This window comes from Pagrus major, chromosome 20 (assembly GCF_040436345.1).
Source record: "Pagrus major chromosome 20, Pma_NU_1.0".
NCBI classification, from domain to species: domain Eukaryota; kingdom Metazoa; phylum Chordata; class Actinopteri; order Spariformes; family Sparidae; genus Pagrus; species Pagrus major.
The window spans coordinates 9,571,976-9,598,178 of NC_133234.1; the positions used below are offsets into that span (position 1 = coordinate 9,571,976).

At 43.9% G+C, this 26,203-nt stretch overlaps 1 protein-coding gene across 4 annotated transcripts; it reads right to left on the bottom strand.

The window, feature by feature from the left end:
• Positions 1-657: 657 nt before the first annotated feature.
• ep300a (E1A binding protein p300 a) lies at positions 658-25,070 on the bottom strand. 4 transcript variants are annotated; one of them, XM_073489019.1, is made up of 31 exons: positions 24,649-25,070; positions 21,918-22,600; positions 20,420-20,599; positions 19,738-20,068; positions 18,852-18,965; positions 18,330-18,569; positions 17,877-17,982; positions 17,547-17,672; positions 16,877-16,994; positions 16,385-16,526; positions 15,855-15,929; positions 15,486-15,571; positions 15,132-15,284; positions 14,113-14,604; positions 13,425-13,833; positions 13,191-13,309; positions 12,798-12,861; positions 12,247-12,422; positions 11,024-11,112; positions 9,841-9,921; positions 9,520-9,576; positions 9,329-9,406; positions 9,151-9,218; positions 8,552-8,702; positions 7,990-8,136; positions 7,776-7,889; positions 7,504-7,669; positions 7,154-7,321; positions 6,864-7,025; positions 6,365-6,646; positions 658-6,243 (listed from the first exon to the last, which is right to left on the bottom strand). In XM_073489019.1, the coding sequence occupies exons 1-31, from the start codon at positions 24,740-24,742 to the stop codon at positions 2,998-3,000; spliced, it is 8,517 nt and encodes a 2,838-aa protein (XP_073345120.1). In that variant the 5' UTR covers positions 24,743-25,070; the 3' UTR covers positions 658-2,997. The 4 variants fall into 4 exon arrangements, with proteins under 4 accessions (XP_073345120.1, XP_073345118.1, XP_073345119.1 ...); XM_073489017.1 differs by having other exon boundaries at positions 9,841-9,951; XM_073489018.1 differs by having other exon boundaries at positions 18,846-18,965.
• Positions 25,071-26,203: the final 1,133 nt, after the last annotated feature.

Below are 26,203 nucleotides of genomic sequence, written 5' to 3' on the forward strand. Positions count from 1 at the left end.
AAAGGCAAGGTTTTTGAGTACAGCCTGTGTGCATTTCTCTGTGGATTGGTGAGGTTTTTTGATACTTTTTCTGTATTTATACAGCATGTAGACCTGCCTTATAATCTAAAAAAAAAAAAAAATCTCACTTTTTACAATATGGGACCTTTAAGTCTTTAATTGTTGTACAAAAATGATGAGAGGATGCGCGAAAAGGGAGAGGGTTATGTATTTTTTATTTTTGCTTTTTTTTATAGGGAACAAACAAACACAGATGGTTTCATTATTCTATATCCATTACATTGTGCTATCAGCATTTATTTCATAATGATATGTTGAAGTAGAAAACTTGCCTATTGGCAGTTCAAGTTTGTTTCACTGCTCCAACTTTATTTTGGTGATAGTTTATTGTTAAACTGTAAATTAGCTTGCCCCCATTACCTTTGTATCTTTTCAAAAGTGTTTGATAACCACATTTGAGGAATCATTGCAAAGGATGTGTATTTATGTATAGTCTTTGTAAACAATATCAGCCTATCGATTGATATTGCCAATTTTTTAACTCCCCATTTCGGTATCAGCCTAAAAAATCCTGCATCGGTAATTCAATTGTTGTAGTTATTTATTAACCTGCAGAAAATATCTTGCATCAATATGAAAAAAGAGGCAACAATCAAGTCTTTTTTCCAATGGTACAAACATACTTTATTGTACAATTAATTTATTGGCAAAAAACAATCAGACCACCAAAATAACTTAAAAAAAGAAACTAATGAAAATGGAGCAACAGTTATTTTTGCTTTCTCTCAGCAAGCACCAAAATTGTTAACAAGAGGAACGAAAAAGTGGTCAAAGATTCCATTTGAATACTAAACAAATATTTAAATAGTCTTATTTCCAGTCTCTTTTAAGGAGAAGAAATGATTAAAACATAACTATTTGTTCAGTTGCCATCGGTTTGTACAGTGATTCAGTATGTTTACAACTATATTCATGTACATGAAACATTTCTTAAAAAGGATGGTATAATATACTCCGCGGCCTCCCCAGGGCAAACTGAATGACTGTCTGCAGTGTCTTTTTGCATCACCATAACATCTTTAATACAAAACAAAACGTGTTTTTATCTAATAATTCCTGTAGCTTCAAGTTTTATTTCCAAAAAATAAAATTAAATAATATATCTATATATAAAAGACAGTTTTTCCTTGTTTTTCTTATAAAATAAGTCTCAAGATATATTGCCACCTGGTTCTGATGCGTCCCCTCCCCATACCCAGCAAGCCCAACATTTTGAGAAAAATAGTGAGTATGTGAATAATGTGTCTTCAGTCCTCTCCATAAAAAGCTAAGTGACCAAATTTAAACTCTTTCAGATCACACCTCTAATCAACCTCTGCATCGGCTCGACTTCATGTGGATTCCATGTCTACATTTCGAGATTGTTCAGGTGTGTGACTTGTTGCAATAACCCCTCCCTCCCTAAAACCTTGTCAAAAATACACAGAAAAAGGCGCATTGGTGCTTGTGACCTACTACACCCCATACTGTACCTTTTAGAAAAAAATCTCAATACTGTACAGTAGCTCAGGAGTACTTTTTTTTTCTTTTACAGATACAGCAAATATCCAATCAAACAAGAGGGGAAACGAGCAGCAGAAAATAGTTTCTCTGCTCATAAGGTTTTAAAGTATGTACAGGTTGTTTTTTTTTTTTACATCTTTCACTTTCATTACAAAAAAACAGTATCTAAGTCCACCATTTCTTACTTTGTACAGTACTAACATTGAATTAAATCTTGTGGCTGAGAGGCAGTCATGAGATACAAAGGGGAAGAAGAGAAAGGACTGCTGAAAGGGAAACCGTTGCAGGGGGGGTGAGGATACAGGCAGGATTCTCTTAAACCTCTGCAGCCCAAAAAACAGACAACTTTCTCCATGTCACAGTTCATAAACAAGGTTGTAATATATGTACACGCACAACCTTTTAACATCAGCCAGCTGGAAACAGGGGAACAATACACCTCTGACAGCTAGACCATCGGACATCAACAGTTCATCCCTCCATTTTTAGCAGGGGGGGTCGGGGTCGGGGTGAGGACAAGGGTAAGGGTAAGGAAGGTGTGCACATTCATAGAAGAACTGAAGATGGAGGGTGGAGAGGTGGCCCACGGGTGCAAGGATTTGTTCTGCAGATCTGGCCATCATTTGCAGAAAAATACGACCAAAACCACGGTCATTGTCACCCACTCCCCAAAACACTGTTGAGGTTTAATTTCAACCTATAAACCCTGTCAAAAAACAAGTAAACTATGAAACCTGGCAAAATCAAACTGCATTTACCGCACCCTCCCTCCCACCTATCAAATTAAATAAATTCTATGAGTGAATTGTTGCAGTCGCTGTAAAATGTACATTTGCTTTGAAAACTGTCCAGAAGATGACTCCCGTAACAGAAGATATGTTGATGCTTGTTTTTATGATCCATCGAGGGAAAAAAAAATAATAATTCAGAAATAAAATATACTTAACTCTCTGCAAAATAGATACAAGTATGACTGGGTATTTGAAGAGGAAAACGGAACAATAAAAAAGGTACATCGTGTCAACTCACTTTAATTTTTAGCCACATTTAAAATCTTAAAAATATTCATAAAAAGGCAAAATTCTCAGTCCCCAAAAATATTGTGTCATAGACTAAGGAAGAAATATCTTCAACCTGAAACACTGCCCTTCCACCTTTTTGTACACAATTGGCAAAAATATATAGATATATATTAACAGCAATAACTTACCATTGTTTTAATTTATTCATTTATTGACTTCTAAGATTTATGTTGCATCTCCCATAGGAAGGAAGCTTCAGTTCTTATTTATACATCACAAAAATATTTAAATAAAAAATAAAAACTTCTAAAACCCCAAAGCCGTAGTCCCACCTCGCTCTCCTTTCATGGCAGTTTGTCGTTTGGGGCAACTGATCAGAGCATCAAGACAGAGAGACAGTATGGAGTCAAGGCTACATCAGGTCTAAACTGTTGTGGTTAATGTTCGTTCCCAGCTCCTGGTTGTTGTTGCTGCTGTTATTATTCCCACCCAACATGTCCGACTGTCCTGCCTGCCCACTATGCATCCCTGTCATCCCGCTCAGCTGGGACATGATGGAGGACTGGTCTGAGCTGAACTGACCGGGATCTACAGAACTACCCGACTGCTGCTGCTGAGATAACGCTTGCTGCTGGGGCTGTGGAGGTTGGGGTGGTGCCATACTGGGGTGGTGTTGGCCTAGGTGACCTGGGTGGGGTGAGCCAGTCTGGGTCTGAGGGGAGATGCGATGAGGTGAGGGCTGAGGCTGAGTTTGGGAGGAGGGCTGCATGCGTGGGGACGGGCTGGAGTGCGGAGGCTGTGACTGCGGCCTCGGCGATGGCTGAGGTGACCTGACCTGACTGCTGAGTGACCCTGCCGGACCAAGTCCTCCCTGTCCTTGGAGATGGGGGTGAGGGGACTGCGCCATCTGCTGTTGGGGACTCATGGGACTGCTGTGCTGGGCTGGAGAGCCCCCACCAAGGTGCTGCTGCTGCAGGAGCCTCTGGTGGATGTTCTGGTGAAGCATGCCTTGGGAAGTCTGTGGCAGTGGGGGCCCGCCACCAGCTCCACCCTGTTGTTGTTGCCCCTGTCCTGGTCCACCTTGTCCAGGCTGGAGTGGAGGTCCCCCTGGTCCTCCAGTACCTCCACCAGGCCCTCCATCCTGTCCTTGATGCCCGCCCATTGAATTTTGTTGCTGCTGTTGTTGCTGCTGCATCTGCATCTGATGCTGAAGCCTCTGCTGGAGCGCTACAGCTACCTGTGACATGGAGTTGGGGTAGCCCTGCTGCTGGCCTAGCTGTCCTGGCCCACCCTGTGGTCCTCCTTGCTGCTGGGGACCCCCAACACCTCCACCCCCAGGCTGGGGTTGGGAAGAAGGGGGTATCCCTGGTTGTCCCTGGCCAGGCTGCATGAAGCCTTGTTGGCCTGGCTGCTGCTGGAGTCCTTGAGGCTGCTGAAACTGCCCATGGTTCCCCATCTGCTGCTGCTGCTGCTGCTGCTGCTGCTGCTGTTGCTGCTGTTGCTGCTGCTGCTGCTGCTGCAGGTGTCGTCTCATCAACAACTCTCTGAACTGTGGGCTCATGTTGGTCATGTTGCCTTGTTGCCCTGTTTGCATTGCTCCCTGTTGTTGTTGCTGTTGTTGTTGTTGCTGCTGCTGCTGTAATGCAGCAATTTGCTGTTGCTGTAGATTCCCAGGCAACATTGGGCGCTGTTGTTGCTGCTGCTGTTGTAACTGCTGAAGCTGAGCCATGGTGGGCATATTCCCTCCACCTGTTCCACCCTGAGCCATGTTCATCCCTGGCTGTCCTGCCTGGTTCACATTAACCTGCTGTTGTCCATCCATGGTAGCCAGCTGGTTAGCCCCGGGCCCTCCAACACCAGGCAACCCTCCAGCAGCCCCTTGGAACCTCACACCTCCAGGGCCCCCTTGTGGAGGCCCTCCTCCTCCAGGGCCACCCTGACCACCCTGATACCTGGCTGCTCTCTGTCTGATAAAGGCGGCCATAAGTGTTGGGTTGGAACGAAGGATGTTGAGGACTTGCTGCTGTTGGAGGGGTGAGCTCGGAGAGCGCAGTGTTCTCAGGAGGTCTTGTAGTGCTGCCTGGGGTAGGTTTCCTGATGCAGCAGCGCCTGCTAGTGCAGCAGGTACTCCCGCTGCCCCTCCTGATACACCCATTACCTGCATCAGCCCACGGTTTCCCGGTTGAGGTTGTTGCTGATTCATCGGCTGTTGCTGTTGCTGAGCAACTGCTGGCTGCTGCTGTGGTGCCATGTGACCCATCATGCCTGGTCTTTGTTGTGGGTTCATGGCTGGTCCCCCAGCACCCCACTGCTGGTTTGCTGACTGAAGTTGTCCACCACCTCCCTGCTGGACTTGTTGGAGCTGCTGCTGAACTTGAGGTGGCAATTGCGACTGAGGGCCACCTTGCTGCATCCCTGCTAGCATTCCCTGTTGCTGTGGGTCTAACATAGTCCTGCCAACAACTCCCTGAGCCTGGGGGGGCATGCCCTGGGCCCCAATGTGGGGCATGCCCATCTGGGCCTGGGTGTTCTGATGGTGAGGATGTGGGGGTATCATGCCCCCCTGACCCAAGCCACGAATCTGGGCCTGGGCCTGAGCCATCTGTCTCTGTGTCTCTGCTAGGCGCTGGATTTTTAAGGCTGTCTCTACAGCAGCAAGAGGGGGCCCTTGCTGTTGACCTTGTCCAGGCATGGAGCCCTGGCCGGGTTGTTGCTGCTGTTGGGGTGGGGTGGCTGGACCCAGTCCAGGTTTGCCAAGGGACTGGTGGAGAGGTGAAGCTCCAGGTGGTCTGGGGTTGTACGGAGGCAAACCACCAGGGTGCTGCTGCTGCTGCTGCTGGAGTTGCTGGACATTGGGAGGCTGCTGTTGGAGCTGAGGCACCATCTGCTGCTGAGGAGAGTTAATCATGCCCCCTCCACCTCCACCACCCACTTGCTGAAACTGATGGAGATGGTGTTGCGGGGGCATGGCCCCACCTTGCTGCTGAACCTGCTGCTGTTGGACTGGAGCTCCCATTCCTCCCATTCCACCCATCCCAACTCCCTGCTGCTGGGGAAGCGCAGGCATGTTCCCCTGGGTGGGTGTCTGTGGTGTTGGAGGCTGCGTACCCACAGATGTAGGCGTGCCAGGTCCAGTAGCTCCATTGTTGGCTCCTGGAGAGGGCAGGCCATTACCCCCAGGAGCTCCTCCAGGTGTGGGCTGGCCCACTCTCTGCATGCTGGCCATCCTCCTTCGTAGCATCTGGGCTTGCTGGAGCCTGTGCTGCAGCTGCTGCTGGCGGAGCTTGTGCTTGATGTTTAGGCAGAATGGGACTGGGCACTTGTTCTCCTGACAGTGCTTAGCGTGGTAGCAACACAACGCGATAAGCTGCTTGCAAATGGGGCAGCCACCGTTGGTTTTTCTCTTGCAGCTTTTTGTGTGCTGAACAACACGTTTCATCTTCTGACAGGACGGTAGAGAGCAGTTTGCATTTCGACACTGGCAGGCATGGACAAGGGACTGGATGCAACGCTGGATGCTGAGGCGACGAGAGTCTCCAGGGCTCTGAGTCGTAGCGGCAGCCTGGTTGCTGCTCTCGTCATCCAAACCAAGGCCTAACTTCTCCATCTTGTGCTCGTGGCCCTTAGTGTTGTAACATGTGATGCAGAGGTCGTAATCCTGTGAGGGATGGCATGAATAATGGTTAAAAATGTTTAGAAGGGAAATAAATTCGACAAGCTTCATATTTTCCTACCGGTTATCAAAAATCAACTACCAAAACAATCTTTCCCCATCTCACCTCACAGACGGTACAGTGGAAACGAGTCTCCACATGGTGCTTGCACTCGTTACAAGTGTAGACGAAGCGGTCCTGACTTTGGTTATGCAACTCCACCAACATGCACATGGAGCTCCACTTGGACCTCCTCAGCGAGCTGAACTCCAGGTGTTTGTCCCGGGCTATTGTCAAGAAAGCATCACGGCCATCCATGAGGTCACATGCCATCAGGCCATCAGGGTCGGCAATAGGGGGCAAGGCATTTGCCATGGGGCCTGCAATCAGCCGGATCACAAAGAACACCTAGGACAGAAAAAAGGTACAACTGGTGAGGGATGGATGAAATGTGCTTATTAAACTTTGTAATGGCCTAAATGCCTAAATGCCTAAATTAAGAGAAAAATCTGGAAAATCGAGTAAATGATTGAGCCTTCTTCCAGTCCACTCTTTCCTTTCCTTCAGTACGTTGCTTGAGAGTGATGAGATTTAGGCATTTAAGTATCATTTATTTTTCTCATACCTCTTTGTGTTTTTCCATAGTAGCGTAGAGTTTCTGTGAAAGGTCATTGGAGACATTTGGCATTCCTGGCTTCTTCTTATTGGCTCGGCTCAGGCTGCTCTTGTTCTTACTCGTCTTCTTGTTGTTCTTCTTCTTTGCGTTTTTACTGTCACCTTTTGAGTCCTGCACGAGAAAGAAGGGGTAATATCAATGACACACACCAACAAGCTTTTTTCACTTTTTTCAGCCATGCACCACATAGCAAAATGTATACTCATCAGGAACATATCGATAAGTCATAGCATTCTTACATCAATACTCTCATTGGAAGTGCTGTTCTCCTCCCGTTTCCTCTCCTCCTCCTCCTGCTCCAGCTCTTTGATGCTCTCCTCCAGCACATTGGGCCAAAAGTCACCCTCAAAGTAAGGCAACTCCTTGGCACTGGTCAAACGATCCTCTGTCGCCTGCTTGAAGATATCCTTTTGGGGTAAATTGAAAATACAGTTAGTGTTTTGCATGGATAGTAATCAAGCAATCATTAATATCATCTATACCATTATACGTATACTTTATTACTGTGCTTCTCACAACTTCTAACCTCAAATCTCACAAGTTACCATTCTCTAACAAATGAGAATGAAGTTAAATATGGCCTCTCTACCTTGTAATCATGCACTATCCGCTCTGCCACAGCTTTGTCTAACATCTTCTTGTACCACTCCTGGAGGCGTTTGGGCTTTGGAATCTTCTGATCTGCAGGGTGACAGTGGAAGATATAGTCGTCCCCTTCACTGGGAGGGCAGGCCCAGATGTGCCCAGTGGTGTACCTAAGGAGGACACGCAAACAGTACACAATAAGCAAAATTGCATAAGCATTCAGATAGTCGTGACCGAAATAAAAATTAATGTTTGAATTTGAAGAGCAGCACTCACCCCAATTTCTTGACATACTCCAAGTAGCCAATGAGGACTTCATGGTAGACTGCTGTTCTTAGACTGCGAGGCCGGAAGAAGTGTACACTGTCCAGGTAGGAGATGTATACTCGTCTGAGTGAGTGAAAGAAGAAATATTAATGTTTTAAAAAAACATAACATTTTTCAAGAAAGCACGTGTTTAACTATACTTCTAACATGGAGATGTCCTTACCTCTGGTTGGGCTGAGGGCAGTCAGATCCGTACTCTTGAACATGCATACCAAAGAAGCAGACTTCTGCTCCGTCAATGTCCTCAAATGCAAAAAGGGCTTTTGTCCTGTATGGAAATGATTCCGACATCTCTCCGCTGTCCACAAATCTGTTGACAAAAACATGAGTATAAACTTCATGACTGTAAAATAAAATAAAAATATCTGCATCCCTCAAATCATAGCAACTTACTCAATACAACACAAGTTCTTGAGATTAAAGAACCCTACTATTTAAAAAGGTTCTCACCTGGTGACAGGTTGAACAGAAAATATTTCGTTTGATTTTGAATACAAACACACGTTTTCTACATTTATATAAAATTCGGGGGGGGGGGGGTTCATCATGATTCATCACGTTGAATTTGATGACAAAGGTTTGACTTGCTAATAGCTTCCATCGGATTGCAATTTTCCAAATCTGTTGATCTATTTGACAAAAATGAAGACGGACATCTCAAACTCTGAATGGGAAGAGCAGGATTTGTTCACGCTCAACTTCGACAATGTGTCTTGTTGTTGTACCTGGACTTCATGCCTGGTTTGACCTCCACAACTTTGTCAGAGACGTGGACGACACGGATGGTGACTTCTCCCGACTCCGGGTGGTTCTGTCGCTTCAGGAAGTCGTTTATCCTCGTCTCCAGGTAACAGCCCAACTTTGTCTGTGGCAACCCTGTGTAGGGAAGAGCCAGGCAATGCATTTTAGTTTTAGTTTAGTTTAATTATCTTAACAACGGCTAAAAAAAAAATTTAAAAAAACAGGCAGAAAAGTAACTTGTGAAACCACATTTGGAATTCTGCTTCATCCAAATACATATGTAGGTATACTTGTGACAAATTGTGCAAAGCCATTAAGTGACCAAGTTACAGTGTCAGAGAAACTACACTGAACTATAATTTTATTTGGTACTGATTTTATACAATTCTCTGGCTAAGCAGTGATGGAACTACAGGTGAAGACTGGTAAATGGTGATGACATGAGATGATTTTGTGTGACAGGAGTCTAAAATGAATAGGTCGCATGTTCAGTACACCAGGTTTCTGTATGAAAGGGGTACACACGAATAAAACAGAACATTGGGATATAACTGGATAGAAGAACAAGAAATATCCAACTTACTTTTGGCAGAATACTTGTTCTCTTTCCTCGTCTTATTTGCCTTCTTTAAGCAGCCATCACATACAAAACTGTAGACAAAAAAAGAGTTGAATTACATGAATTGAAATCTGGCTATTACTATTTCCAGTCGTTCTCAACTCAGGTTGTTTTTTGCTAAACATAGTTTTATGCCTCTCACCCTGCTGGCCAGATTGTGTCATTGTGCAAGACACAAATCTGATGCATCCTGCGCCCACAGTCCATACATTCAACAAGCCTGAAAAGTGGACAGAGATGAAGATACAAATTACACACTTTGGTCCTCTAAACAAAATAAAATTTCATTTTCCTTCCAGAATGCTAAGATTTTACATTTGGAGATCAACTTACAGCTCAGGGTCCAGTGTGTCATTCTTCTTCTTCTCAAACTGCTCCTTGTTTATCGATCTGAAATTAATTCACAGACAAGAGGGGGTGTAACAATGTGTAGGCTAACAAGAGGAAATTGTCAAAATACAGCAAGAAAACAGTTGAGTACTTGAGTGCTGTAAAAGTTTTAATAGTCAAGTATGATTTAAGAGTTGATAGCACATAGCTATACTATTAGGATAAGATAGTACAAGAAAATAAATGCCAGGGTGATCACTTTTCAAGTAGATACAAGAATTTTAAGCTGGGGTTATTTTGCTTAATACATGGACTAATACTCACGTCTGCGGCTGGGTGGGGTCATCGCCCAGGGAAACCGTCTCTCCCTGGATCTCGTTGAAACACTTCTCGCAGAAGTGGTACCTGTTAGCAAGAAGCCCAAATTTTGGTGAACTACACCGTTCCCCACAGCACAGTCAATCACAGACAGCGCATGGGAGGGCAGTCACCAATTGGTACAGGACATGGGCATGGTAGGGTGCCACAAGTGGAGCAAGCAGGAAGTAGGAGCGCAGGACAGCAGAAGTCGTCATCGCAACAGCCAGTCATGATTTTGAGGGGTGAGGGTGAGGGGATGGGTTTGGAGGTGCATGGTTGGTCAAGGCAAAAGCAAGCCAATGTTGATATCACAGCCATTGGAAGGGGAAGACAGACAAGTCATATGGACCGGGAACAAGAAGAGACGAACATCCAAGACAACACACAGCAGAAAGCCGAGGCAAAGCACTGATTAGCAATTTGGACATGAGAGGATGAGCAACAACAACAACCAACATCACAGTTGGCAGAGCAGGAGCAGAATCAACAGGGGCTAAACGTGAGGAGGGAACTGGAGCAGGAAGTTGCAGCAGAGGACGTAATGCAGACACTGAACAAATGTGAACAAGAAAGCACAGACGACTGCTGAGCTGTTCATTCATTCAAGCTGTTCATTTTAAAGTTGGTCCTTTCACATTCCATTAAGACCTTCATAGGTATGTAAAAAAACCAAAGACAGGAAGAACTTAAGATTTTTGCATTATTGCTGCATCTTCCTAAAAGAAAGTTTACTGTCAGTTCAAAAGATAATCTTGTGCAAATGCACACAGCACTAGAGAATCAGGACATTTGTATTGCTTTGTCTGTGAAGCCTTTTTGTATTATAACATTCAGTGCTGAGGTGATATTTATAGTTTCATGACACCAAGAACATCTTAAAGAACGTGAGGAGAGGACCAACTGTTAAAATGCCAGTGCATTAGGCGCCACACAAAGGTAAAAAACGGGGAACATGAAGTGAAGGGAAGCGTTTAGAGAAACAATTTATACAATGATGACTTTGTAAGAGAAAATGAGGTGTACAATTCAACATACACTTTTTTGTTGAAATCTTTTACAATGAATCCCTTTGATAATCCCTTCCTCTTTAACTGACCCATCCATCCACCAATCTAGTTGCCCCTCCACTATTAGTTTCCCTCCATACCTGTTCTGATAGCTGAAGTAAGCAGCGTCTCGGGGAATAGTGCACAGCTGCTTTCCGTAGCAGCACAGTGTCTGAGGAGAGAACTCCAGCTAATGGACAGAAACAAAATGAACATATTAATCTTTTAACTTTAGTGACGCTCACCTCAGCTAATCAAGGGTCAACACACCCGTAGTTAACATTAACTGGTGCTACAAATGAGTTTATGCAAAACATAAACAAGGTTTTCCCAACAAGACTTTACAGACTTATCATGGAACTGCATTGTTATAATCCACCTGTATTATGTTATCATTTATATTGACAAAATAATGATTATAAGCACAATGTAAGATTTGCATGGTCAAAAATATTGACTGGAACATGAGCATTGCAAAATACGTGATGATATTATCAAAATGAAATATCATTAGCAAGGACAGTCCTGCTGTGTGAGATGAACCTACATCCACATTATAGCTGGAAAAACTCCCCCAGTGGAGTGCTTAAGCTCATTTGTTTTTGGCTTAGTTATGTAAAAAGTAATTAAAGCTACTTTGCGTTTCTCATTGTCAGACCCTTCAGCAGGCCTCTCATAATAAGGGCCAATCAGTTTTGTTATTTGTCTGCAAAACCAAAAATAGCAGAGTCTAATGAGAGCTGAAATGTGATATGGCGGTGGTATGCCCAAGGCCAAATTTAGCTATGAACCCACTTCACTGCTTCCATTTTCAGATGTGAATGATGGGAGTTAATTTCTGTAGCTGAAACATAGTCAAAACATTTCTTCACACCTTATCTAGACATATTCCATGTACAGACACATTCTCAATATACATAAACTCAAACATTCCATCTCATAGGAAGGCTCTGTTCACCTGATGGTGAGTTTACAGGCTGAGCAGAACTAGAAATGACTGAAGTTGGTTTAGAGACTTTGAAAAAAGTTTGAGGCTGGGAGAATGAAAACTTTTTGGGTGTTATCAGCCTGTCAATTTATCAAGTAAAGCTTTAATGTGGTGAACAGAGCAGTACCACAAAATGCAAGAAAAAAGTTTAATGGCCTAAAAAGGCAAATCAGTCTATTTTAAAATAAGATGAAAATCAAAATCAACAAGTCATCCTTCAAAGCTAAACAACATGTTACCTTCAAAACATCCTCCCTGATTTTGACAACATTGCCCCTCACCAACATACATTTCAAATTCCACCCATCTGTTAATTAATCCAGCACTCTGTCTCACCTTCCTCCCACAACAGTAGCCAAGGCTCTGCATGACAGGATCAATCTCCTGCTCGAAAACCTCAGCCAGCTTGGAGCAGTACTTGTAGACTCTGGATGTTTTGCGGTTGTACAGCCAGGCGTTGTTGAACATCAGCCAGATATCATCCACATACTGCCAGGGATCCTGGTACTGACCTACGACCAAAACACAAAGCATGGGGTGACAGAATGAGAGAACTCTCCAAACTTAAGATATGTGGCTGACAGGAGCATCTCCTATAAACGGGCTGCAGGTTGGTTGTACTGGTCTCCAACCAAGAGGGAAAAAAACCTGATGAATTCATGTGAAATTGGCACATCATGTCAAATAAAATATACAGAAACTTTCAAACACAGCACAACAAAAGGAGCAGTAGAAAAAAAAACTTTGTTTTTTACATTTCTTCATGTACACAAATTAACTTACAACTTCACTGAATATTTTCAAAAGAACCAAAGCAAATTTTAATGTCGTACCTGAAGTTTCCCTGGAGTTACGAAACGTTTTAATATTTAGCATCAAGTACAAACCTGTGTCCAGCTTCCGCTTGATAGTAGACAGGTCCATGGGGTTCTTTACTATCTCAAAGTAGTCCTGCAAGAAAACAACAAGCATGTATTACAGCTGAGCAGTAGTAACTCTTGTCCCAGTCTCTGAGAGACAATTATATACACAAGTAAAGAGGGAAAGGTGGAAAGTACATCATTGTAAATATACCACAAGTAAACAGTAGTCAAGACATGCTGGGTTTTCATCCAAGATCTCACAAAGTGAGGGAACTACACCAAAGACGGTAGAGACAGTGGCAGTTTCAATTAAGCAAACAAGGAGAGGAATACAAGCAGAGACATTCAGAACCATGACGGGGACAGTGCAGTTTAAAACAGGAACAAATACATCTCAGCGTCAGCAGGGATACATACAGGTATGCACAGCAGTTGTGGGTCCACAGGCATTCTGAAAGGCAGAGACTCTGGATCTTGTCTGTAGAGTGATTCAAGTGTGGGCATCAGGGCCTGACGGAGCTCCTCTGGCTTGAAGACTGGGAAGAAATAAAAATCAGAGAGGCGAATGAAAAAATATATATACACAAGGAGACAGTAAGAAAGTAAATATACGGTCAGAAGTTTTCTAATAAAAACTTAAATCCTCCTTACTCTTCTTTTTCACTGTGGCCTGTGGTGTAGCTGTCTCCGATGTCTCCTCTTCCTCTTTCACCTCCTTCTTTATCTCTGGTTTCCTGTCTTCTGTCTTCACGCTGGCCATCGGTGTTGTTGTCGATGTATCCATGGGAACTCCTTTACCTCCCTCTCCAGAACACTCTTCCTTTTTCAGCTCTAATTTCACAGGTTTTTCTTCTGTTTTGAGGTTGCTGAGCTTGCCTCCTTTGGAGCAGCTGCCAGTATCACTCTCGTCCTCCTCATCCTGCTGCTTGACCTCCATCTTGGGGTCGAGGTTGGCGGCTGAAGTGTCCGACTGTGGCTGCTGGGAGGAAGTGTCCAGGCTGCTGACAGAGGCTGGAGTCAGGGCCTGACTGTCTGCTGGAAATGAACCCTTTTGGGACAGCTACAGAGGGACAAAGTAACAAAGTCAGGTGCATGGAAATAATGAGTATAACAGTGATGCACAGGAGTGAACTATTAAATGACAGGATACACTGAGAAGATTATGGTCTTGAGTAAGGCAACAGTAAAATGTTCGGTCTCATGATAAAGACTGAGCAATATACAAGGAAGAGGGAGATTGAAATAAACCTGAAGGACATTAGTTATTGCTACAGGATCAATGGGATCTGTGGAATAAGGTGGAAATGTGTAAGATTATAAAAGGTTAAATCCCACTGACCGGAGTGCGTGGCAGCTGGGCACTGTGCGGCGTTGAGCTCGAGGCCAGTCCAGGGTGAGACGGAGTGGTCGAACCAGCTGGCCCCATGTGCTGCTGCTGGAGGGACTTATTGGAGCCGGGGCCCTGGCTGTGCTGGCTCTGCGGGGGGACTGAAGGTGGAGCCAGCTGTGGTGCGTTAGGGGTGTGTGGCTGTGGGGTCTGGGACCCAGCGTGTCTGGGGGGTGTTTGGTGAGGAGTAGGAGATCGGCTGTGAGCAGGGGAGGGCGAGCTGCCGCGCATGGCAGCCAAATGGGGGATGGAGTTGGGTTGCTGGTTTGTGTTCGATGGAGTCATTGAGGAAGCAGGGGCTCCAACGGTTGAGTTGGGACCTCCTCCACCCACGCTCTGAGGACCCATGGGCCCCACTGGTGGGACACTTCCTGGACCACTGGCTGAACCTGGCTGTGCTAGAGGACTAGCAACTGGAAGAGAGGGAGGAGTGCCCATCTGCGTCTTAGGATAGAAGAGGATGTGGGTGAAGAGAGGAGTGAAAGAAGGGAGGGTTGCAAAGAAGGAGTGTCAATAAAAGCAAATAGGTCAAGAAGAATATTACGCATTTATACCCACTCTCAGAGGATTCCCTATAAATTCATAATATGCTACAACTTTAAAACAGAAATGCCCAAGGAGAAGAAGTTGTTGTCAGTGTTTAAATTTAGACATTTTTACTATAGGAACATTTTTAAGAACTATTAACTATATATTTCTATTTGTAGTTCCTGGGCCAAAACTCTTCTCCCTGGGAGACTGATAGTGCTCTCTGATGGCACAGGAATAACTTGGATGTCATTTGCTGTACCAAGTGTTCCTGGTCAACACTTGCATTTTAAAACTTACATAATTTTCCTACCATTACTTTTAAAAATAGACAACAGCATTTTTTTTTTCTGAATGAATATTTGTGCTTCAGTATTAACGACTTGTTACACATCTAACATTAAGATATCTCTAACAGGAAAAAGAACTTTATGCCAGCTTACCTGTGCCATGCCTGCCTGTGCTCCAGGTTGACCCATCCCAGGCTGAGCGGCTCCAACTCCTGGTCCTGAGCCAGGAAACTGACCCTGGGATAGATACTGATTCTGAAGCTGATTGACATTGGGCTGCCCCATCCTGGGTCCGACCATACCCATCTAGAGGTATAAACGGGCATGGGCAGGGTTCTTAGACATGTTTATGCAATGTTTTCTGCCAAGCCTTTTGACTAGTTGGGGTAGCATTTTTGTAAGCTAGTTTGTAACAAATAGACTGAGGGCAATTAAGTAGATTCTTAATTGTGTTTATGGGCATTTTAAAAACAAAACACTGTGACACATTGTGAGCTCACTACTGACCTGGTTGCCAGTTGCTCCCATAGGGAGAGGAGGCGTGGACCTCTGGCCCATAGACTGCATCCCCATCTGATTGAACTGATTCATACCTGACAAAAACGCATGGACTATTAAGATACAACACACAACATTTTATGTGTGAACATAGGTATATAATGTAGTTTTTTCTTGAATAGATCCCATAAATGTGCAGTGAGGTTTTTATCTTGTTATGTACAAGCGTAAAGTGTTCTGAACACAATTCAGTGTCAACACCTTTTTGACCGAAAGTAAGATTTGGGCTGATACAATAAACACAATGCGTTAAATTGTTGGTCCTTTTATGAACTGATGAATTAAAACAATCTGCTCTGGTTCCCTATGATTCTTTACCTGGGCCTTGCATCCTGTTGACCATTTGATTGGGGCCAGTTGGTCGCACCATTGACGGGTCAGGGAGGGGACCGTCTGTAAAAATAGAGATACAAGATTAAGAAAATCAAACTCTCACTGTGAGAACTGGGAGGGGAAGATATGGAAATACCCCAACCAAGCATGTGTGGAGACAGACAAAATCTGGAATGTTTCATCCTTTTTATCAAAAGATCTTTGGGACACTTCATTAATATTGTGTGTAAAATCTGACCCAAATCAAGCAACAGACAATACCAGACAGACTGACACAAGCTCTCTAGTCAGAAGACCTAGCATGACAAAATTAACAGTGAAAAAAACACTGGACAAGAGGAAAGAATCAGATAGACGTCAACTCCCCTTCTCAGCTATAACGAAACTTTGCAATAAACAAGTTGGGCAAGTCTTAAATTTCAATGTGTGAAGTAAGAGATATAAAACAATGCTAAAATGTCACATTCTGCCGGATTAAATTATCATCAGTCTACATATACTCTATGTCCACTTACTCGGAGGCAGTCCAGTGGGGGGCTGACCCATGCCAGCCGGACCGAGGCCCAGACCCTGCTTCTGGAGCCGGGTCCGCCTTTTCTCCTCCAGCTCCTTCTGGATCTTATAGATCTTCTCCGCTAGCAGGTGATAGTACTCAGCCTACCAAAAAGAAGGTAACAAAATAAAGTAAATGTGGCAACGGTAAAAGTCTTAAACATAGAAGAGCAGTAGAAAATAACTTTTTGAATATCTACTGTTGAAATAAAACTACAGTAAAAGTTCCTTGTGGACCTCTTATTATTAAGGAAAAAGGGGTTGTGGCAGTATAATGCATGAAAAACTTTAGCTTAAAGTAATTCAGCTGTCAGGCCCCAATGCTCTAGGTCTTTACCCATGGCCCACAATGGCACATGAATGAAATTTTAAATTTTTAGGCTCAATTTATGAGATAAGTGACAGGCAGCCAACAGTTTCCCCGTTCTTTTCTGAAATTAAAGAGACCAACTTACTCTACTGTTGGCTGACTCATACATGTCTCCCTCAACCTTTCTGGCATAGGCCACCAGGTTCTCCATTCGACGGTCCTTGAGGGCAGCAGGATCTGGAGTCGGAAAGATTGCCTGAACACTGTGGGTGGAGAAACAGAGAAGGGAAGCAAAAGAAAAAGGAATGTGTTAACTCCTGTATTTGTGCACCTAAACCTTAATCATAGTCCCTGTGAGAGAGCTTCTATATGGCTACCTCTGTTGTAGCTGGGGTAGTAACTCACTACCCCCTGTGCGCACGTCTTCGTGAAGTGTCAGAGCATAGTCATAGCCCTGCTGTTTACGTTAACATTACTGTTCATCAGCAATAAATATCTTGTCAAGCTCTGAATATAGTACAGTTATCAGCAGGTCCATGTGTTGCATGATTTGCCACAGAAGAGGAAAAAATCCCTTGCTCATGTACAACATACTGCAAGAGCTTTGTGTGTGTTAAGTGAATATGAGTATGTGAGAGGCACAAGGTTAACTGAAGTTTTGAATCAAAGACACATACAAGCTAGTTTTGAACAACAATCATGTTTTTGGCATTGGAAAAAAACCTACTTAAATTAATGTAATACACCAACAAGATCACATTCTTGTTCAGAGCAAACAAAAATGCTGTCTGTGGTGGTTCTTCTTTAATACTTACAGTTTGTGTACCAAGTGGTTTCGTAGGTCCTGCGTGATGTCCTCATGCCAACTTTTCCTCATGCCTGAAGCTGAGGGAGGGCCTGCTGTGGGCATGGAGCCGACCCCACTGGCATCATTCATCAGACTAGAAGGGGTAGGAGGGCACAATATTAATTTTTAACTTCTTATAATACCATAGATGGTGGCCTGCTGGTCGAATGCAAAACTGATTAGAAGCACCTATCACAGAGCTCAAGATTTTCAGTGTTTTACTCAAGGTATCCGCAAAATGGCATGTTTGCAATAAACAAGCTGGGCAAGTCTTAAACAAGTTTGCGTTCCCTCTTACCCTTGGCTTGTCACGTTGAGGTGCATCATGGTATCCTGCAGCAGGCTGGCTTGTTGGTTCTGAGTGGGAGTTCCCACACCTCCATTGACTCCCATAGGATTTGTACCTATGCATGGAAAGGACAGGGCATTATTAAGTAATTAGTATTAAGTATCTATTCCTTTCCTATTGATAATAGCGCAGTTATATATCCATCTCTGGGATATGTACCTTGTAGTGAAGTTAAGTTACATGGCATCAAAAACATATCTTTAAATTGCTGATCAGACTGCTATATCTCCCCTATCTTTGGGCCCTTTGAAATACGCTTTTAGTGGGCACATTTTAGAGTTCTTTCTGGAGAAACAATCACTGAAAGGTAACTTAAATTCCAATTGTCTAAAACAAAAAATACCTGGAGAGTGAAACAAGTGAACATGCTAGTTCAAGTAACAAGTTTCCAACCTAACTCACCCATTGGGTTCAGAGGCCTCAAGCCTGCCTGGCCTTGGAGGCCTTGGTTGGACATATTAGGCTGGCCAGTCTGAGCCTGGATCTGGTTGCCCTGGTAGGTGAGGCCCAGAGCTGCGTAGGCTCTTTCTATGGAGCTTGGGTCGATCTGGCTCGGCGGGTTGAGGTTGGGAGTAGTTGGTTGGCTACCAGGTACTGCACCAAGGGAGCTGCCCAGACCTGCAGCAGCACTGCCAAGTAGAGCTGTGAGGACATAAGAAGAGGAGAGGTGATGGTTAATAATGCATCTGATCTGTTCATATACATATATAAAAACTGTGACTGAATATTCACACAAAATGCAGCCAAAGATCATGCTGCAAGTCAAATTATCATTTAGTCATCTATAGATTATGTTTAGCTCACTAATAATGCCAAGGTTGCAGGTTCAAATCCAGCAATTTTTCGCAAAAGTTACATAAAATAAGGCAAATTGTGAGAATAAAGGGAATGTATGGCATTGTTTGGTCAGATACAGACACTCACACTGCGGGTTCCTCTTGTCCCCAGCATTCTTCAGCGGCAGACAGACAGGACAGTCGTGTCGCGTACAGTTCTTCCAATGGGAGATAATCTGCCTTGATGATGCACAGTGAGCAACTGAGGAGGAAAAGGGGCAGGAAGAGTTGGGAAACCCAGAGGTAAAAGAAGCAGAAGAACAAGAATGAAACAAAGTGAGGTCAAGGTACAAAAAGATGAAAGATGAAATTAGAGATGCCAGCCTATGACCTAAAAACAACTGCTGAATCAGCAAGACACAGAAAACTGTTGTCTAATGCTGCTGTTATTGTATCTTTTTACTACTACCCAAAATTATAAAAATCTATCAACAAGCGTTCTCTGTGCAGTCACACACTTTTATAATTTACGCCTCCTGTGCTGTTTGCCTAACAGCTACACTGTCACATCGGGATACATATACCTTCACTCGGCCATTGTATTTAATTGCCCTCAGCTCGTCAATCTAGCAAATCAGTGTTAACATCATCAGTCAGCCCAACAGAGCTTCTCTACAGAAAGTAAATTACAATTATCACAGTGTTGTTTCAAAATAAACTATGCTGGCCCTACCCATTATAATGAAGAAATATGTCAACAATTTGATATGATTTCCTAATGTTAATATCGTACTTTCCAGACAACAATATATATAGCAATATCAAAAGTGGGATACAGACAACATTAGTTAAGTGGATAAATAAAGGCCAATTATGATCTCATTAGGTTTGGTGGCCAAGATATAAAAGATAAAGTAACCCTGTGTTAGCCATGATAATGTTAAAATATCTCTGTAACAGCCTGCTTGTCAAACACAGAGACAGATCATAGCTATCCACTGAATGCAGGAGCATGCAGCATCCCTTCTACTCACCCTGACAGGACTTGCCAGCCTGACAGTGAGTCATGTGGTTGAGGACGTTCTTCATAGTGCGACAGTGGGGCAGGTTGCACTGCCGGACTTCACCATTGGCCTGCTCCCGCCGCTGGCACTTGTGTGCATGGAGCAGGAGTACCAGTTGCTGCTGGATTAGCTTGCGCTTCTCAGGGTCGGCTGTGGGTGGTGCTCCAGCTGCAGCAGATGCTGCAGAAACCTGGGTACCGGGACCCACCAGACCTGCCTGAGCATTGGGCACCATCCCTGAGGCGCCTCCCACAGGGGCACCAGAGGGACCGCTGACACCCGTTTGTGACTGCTGGGAGCCCTGGTAAGTAAAGTGGGAGGGAATAAGAAGTGAGGGCATGGATTAGACAAGAGGAGTAAATAAACAGGGAGAGGTAACGTAGAAGGTAACAGGGAAGGTGAGAGGAAAAAGAACATAAAAGGAAAGAAGAGGTGATGTTTAAGTTAAAATAAGAGATGAGTGAGTTAAGTCAAAAGAAACAGAGTACAGAGCAGTAAAGTGGAAAGAAAGGTGGGAGTGAAGAGGTGAAAGATAAGGGAAGCATTTTTGAATTGATAATCAAATCTGCCAACTTGGTAAAAGAATTGTGGTACAACTCATTCTTGCATCTGACACACATTTTTTCCAAATCGGTTTGTATTTGTTCCCTACCATGGCAGCCATTCCTTGCATGGGCTGGTTCTTCTTGTCTACATTGAACTGGGCCAGGCTGTTGGCCATGGGACCTTTGTTCTGGAGCTGAGGGCCCAGCCCTGCACCTCCCAGACCTTGATTGCCCTGCCCTGCATACGGGCCACCAAAAGGGCCCCCTGGGTTCCCCATCATCCCCATCTAGGAGAAAAAAGAAGAGGGGAGTTGGTTAGAATTATAACAAACCATAAAGAATAGAAGAGAGTGATGCATCATGCAAAGTAAGACAAGTTAACAATTAATGATGTAGTTACAACCACACTTCACTGATGTTATAAGTGATAGCTTTTCACGTGGATAAACGGTATCTTGTATTCTGGCAGTTTGCAATCTAATTTTCCAGTCTTTTCCAGAGATCTCAAATCGTAGGTGTTAATTGAGCAGGACCTGTAGATATTTCCTCACAACATGAACTTCATCAAAGCCAAAGTTAAAGAAAAGATTTAATTTCACCAGGGGATATTAAATGTCTATTTTTACCACTTGAATTGTCTACTGCTCAAACTCAACAGCCATCAAGTCACACTAATGAAGGGAGAAAATTTACTTTTAAATTAATTAATCAGGCTACAATATCAAGTAATGTGTAAATAAAGTATTTGAAAATCACCTTAAACTTAAGCAAACCAATTTCTTTCATCAACAGCAGTAACATTGACTAGCGGAGTATGACAGCAATCTGACATGAATAGTTCCCCCTTTCTCCCTGCACACTGAAGGGGTTATTTGACTTTTTTTTTTTTTATCTCTTCCTATACCTTGCCAGGGAACTCACTGCTTTTGATCTCTATGGCTAACTCAAACATCAGCGTCTCCACCACATTCATTCAGCAGCATCAGCCTGCCACTGCAACATTTCTTCTGTCACTCCTGTGGGACTGTCAATCACATGAGCAGAGCAGCTTTCCTCCACTTCAACTGCAAGCACGAGCATGGTGTGAATCGCTCAGTTGTTAAAATATGTTCATGGACCCAATACTTTGTGGTTAGATAGAAAAAAAGCTAGAGTATACAGTAATGTAGCTTAGGTTAAAGGGAAAACAACAGCATAATATAATTTGCGATTAGGTTTTCTATTGACCTACCATCAATTATACAATAATAAGTTTTTTTATCACCTGTACCAAACGATATAATGTAAGCAATGATGATGCCTTTTATGTTCATATGCCTAAACTTTCCTACATAATTCATGTTTCTATTCCAAAAGTTAAGGTTTTGGGTAGCAGTAAAGGTTTTTTACAAATTAAAATGGAAGATAGCGGGAGTTCTACACGTGAGAACAACATTGAGCAACTACTTGGAAAGAAGGATTTTATTTTTACCCAATATGGCATTTACTACATTGTTTCATATAAATTTCATCACATTTTAAAAGTGCATACAACGGGATAATATGCAATGTTTAAAACATGTCCATAGGAAAAGAACATTTCTATAATTAAAAAGGAGTTCCTACCTTGTTCATCGCTCCAGGTTGCTGGCCTCTCATCCCGGCCTGGCCCCCAGCTCCCTGCTGCTGAAGGGTCTCAGCCAACAGGTTGCTGTTGCCACCCATCCCCTGATTCCCAAAGCCCATCCTGGGGGAGCCATTCATCACCTGGTTCCCAATCATGCCTGGCTGCTGCTGTCCATTATTGCCTTTCTGCTGCGCTCCCATCATGGCCCTGTTCATGCCACCCATCATTCCAGCTGCAGCGTTCTGTTGCTGCTGCATCATGGTGGCCTGCTGCTGAGGGGAGAGGTGTTGCTGCTGCCCCTGGCCCATCATCTGTGGAGGGCCCTGGCCAGGAGACGCCTTCATGTTCGCCAGGTGTTGCCCCATGGTGGTGGGACCACCTGGGCTGCCCATGGCTCCTTGGTGCCCTTGTTGGGTGGAGGTGGGTGCGCCTGAACGCAAAAGCTCGGACAGCTGTTTGTGCTTGGCCACTGCATCCTGACCCCCAGGACCGCCACCAGGACCAAGCCCAAGACCCATTCCTCCTGGCCCTCCACTGCCTCCCCCAGGACCCAGCCCTGCAGGTCCTGCTCCCAGTGTGGTGTGCAACTGGCTGAGGTCCCCACCATTGATCAGGCCGGGTTCATTAGAGCTGATGAGCTCGTCTGGGAGATCATGCTCCAAGTCAAACAGTGAGCCGAAATCTAAAAAATAGAAAAGAAATACAAAGTTTAGGAGGAGGAGACAATGAGATGGGAGACAGGGAAAGGGTTAGAGGAGGACAAAAAGGGCCACAGCCATGTTAAGCTGGTATAATCCTTCATTTTTCAGCATGACTGACTGAAAATGCAATTGCATGCTTGTCATTAAAAACTGATAAATGCTGTTTAGAGGTGTATGACAAATTTTCTCCCATCAGAAATGTATAACATGCCACCACACACTACAACTGAGCACTAAACTACAGGTGAGATCCAGAAGAAACTTGTGTGTGTGTGAGGATGAAAACATACATGCAAACAAACACGCCCACATGGCCTGTTCGCACACAGAATCCTTGACCAGTAAAATGATTCAACATGTTGGAAAGACAGGTTTGTACAGACATGGTGACGAATGGACCATTTCATAGTAGTGATGCCACAAAATGGAGCCAAGTCACTAGAAATGCACAACGTTTGCCTGTATGCACAAAGTTCAACAGCACACAGCTTAGGCAATCAAGAAAGATACGCGCTGGGCATCACATATCTTTAAGACGGACATCACGACCAAAAGTACACACCCCCAAATTTCTCATAGCACAGAATTTAGTCTTGATGTCAGCTCTTCCATTAATCAGTGTGTCTTCTAACACAGCTAGGTACCACAAAATCAACATTTATACATCAATTAGTTCTTCAAGTCATTTCTTTAAAGTAACAAGACAATTAGTGTAGATCACAAAAGTGACTGCTTCAGATTTCTGGTTACAGGTCAGATAAGTTAAGTAAGCTACGAAGACATGAATATAGGTTCAGACTTGTGATGGTCATGTGCCATTAGTGTTTTTTTTATTCATTTTGATGAACTGTGACTATGTTAAATGATTGATCTACAGTGAAAATAATCTGCATTGGATGATTTTAGGCACAAGACCAGAAATAAGTGTGCCAGAGGTATGCCAATTTCGTGTCTTGTGATTTTATTACTCAAATTAACTACAAACACCCTGCATGGCAGAGTCACAAATAATCTGAGAAGGCAACAAATGTGTGCAATAAAGTGCATCCTTTATCCACAGATCATTTTCTTTACAGCACAGCTCTGATCGTCAGTATATATCATGCAAGGTAACACAAACGTGTGCGACGTCTTAATGATTTACCAGTTACAGTCCCTTTCCCCAGATGTTGACTGCCACTGACAACCTTAGCTAACTGTACAGCCTTATATGCAGCCGATCATGGTAAAATGACTGAGTGTATGATCAAGTAATAAAATCTGGTTGACTGTTTCGTGCTTGGAGCAGCATTTGCTTGATAACTTGACTCGCTGGTTAATATCGCAGTGGCTGGGCATGGCGCTGTCCATGCTCCACAGTTTTGTTCGCAGGCCACTATTCCAGCTGCTGTCACACGCCATCCACAAAAAACACACCAACAATGGCAAATTGAGCTTAACAATCAGTCGGACCTGTGGGCCTAAATTTAGCTCTCCCACAAGGCTATCACCACCATTGGCAACCTCTGATTTCAGTAATACCATCAGCGGTAGCTAGCTAACGTTAGTTGGGAAAGGGTCCGAGTTATGATGGGGCAACACAACAGATTGTTTCAGACGGTAGAAGCCTCAAAACTCAAATAACAGGATGGGGCTAGCTGTAGCTGACTGTCAATATGGCAAAACTGTAAGATACCAAAAACTTTATCGTAAGTTGGCTTGGCATTGCGCTTATTATCAGTCCGGCTAAAGTAGCCATTAGACACGGGACCGTCAGATGAGGACCCGCATTCGGTTAGCCTAGCGTTAGCCGAGTGGCTAACCTCAGCTACCTCCGGCTAAAATGGCTGTTAGCATGCGAGCTAGCTGGGGGAGCTCTTCTTCACGTCCGACACACACTCACTACTAGCAAGCTAACATTAGCAAGCTACGACAAAAACAGAGGAGTAATCCCGCGTCTTCTTCCTCTTTCAAGTAAACCCAAGCCGCCGAAAAATAACAAACTGAACGAATAACGCCGTAACAAATGATATCATTAAACAATACTTACCATTTCCATCGCTGGCGGAGGCGGAAAGTGCCGGAGAGGAGAGTTTAGGCCTCTTGGCTGAAGGCGGGCCAGAGTCCAGAACGTTCTCGGCCATATTTTTTCGAAATAAAAATATATAAAGTATCCACAATTGCAGACGTTTTCACGCCGTTAGAAGCTCATTCCTTTTCGTTTCCAATATTGCGACTTTTCCCCCTCCTTTTGGGGGACTCAGAGGGGGAAAGTCCCGTGTACAAATTACTCCTCTTTCCCTAGGTTCGCCTCTCGATTTCAGCCTCGGCGTATATCAACCCCCCTCCCTCCCTCGTCGGATTTTTTGTTCTTTATAAATTTCTGCCAGCGGAGGAGGAGGGGGTCGGTGAAAGTAAAGAGGGAGACACACGCAGCGGCTTCCCTCTAAACTTACACAGCCTCTTCGGATGTAAATAAACTGTCCCCGCGTCTCTCTCCCATGGTTGCATCCGTCATTTCAACCTCCTTTCCAGCGGAGTCTGGATGGAGATAATGTCGGGCAGAAAAGGCTTGTTTGCCTGCGAAGTGATGGTGGTGCTGCTGGTGGCAGCGGGTAAGGATGAGGGGATGCAAATAAAAAAATAAAGCTGACTACTGTGCCGCTGCAATGGTGGATAAAGTAATATGCTTATTCATTAGACTGAAAGGAGAAAAAAAAAAGAAAAGTTATTTATCAGGAAATTCATCCGTGCAGCAAACCTGAGCTCGCATCTGCTTTTTGGTGAGGTCTAGTTGCAAAGATTAAAGTTGGATCATGTTTAACACTTATTTCATGTTTATAATCTAACAGTTTATCACTTTTGCAGCCAGTAAAAAGAGCAAACATATACAGTAACTTTCAATAGAGCAGACCAAGGTGGATTCACTAACACTGAAAACTGTCTGGAAAGATTTGGTGGAACTTGATTCCTTATTAACTGACATTCACTCAATTACAGACTTAATCCTGTCATCCTTAATTTAACTCAATGCACACATGTAATTTTATCATACAGTACAACAGAATGTCCTCAGCCTGGTGTGGTGTCGGCTCCATGACCAGTCCCACTCATTAAGACCACAGTCAGAAATATTCTTCCTGTCTGGTTGCTGCGCCACAACAGTCACCAGCCTGCACTCTGTCACTTGTTGTTGACTGTTTATTCAGCATGTAAAAGTACATTTCTCTGCTTATCTTTTTCTCTCATGGACCCCCCTAAATAATTTACCCCAGGGAAAGACTCCAAAATCACCCCATAGTCTTTTCAACTGCAAAACAATGACCAGTTTGAAAAGCCAACATTTTCTTCTCAACCTTCACTTACAGAAGCACAGGAGCTCTAATACACTAATCAATGTAGATGTTACTGCTTCACACCCATTCACTCTCTTACCCATCAATTATCAATTTTTCCCAATATGTTCTCCATACGTACTTTAAAGTTAGAGTTTTAAAATGTTGTGTTTTTTTATTTTTAGCCTTGATTTTGATACTAGAGATCAGAGAGTTGGACAGGAAAGGGGGGGAAACATGCAGCAAAAGGCCACAGGTCAGGATTGAACT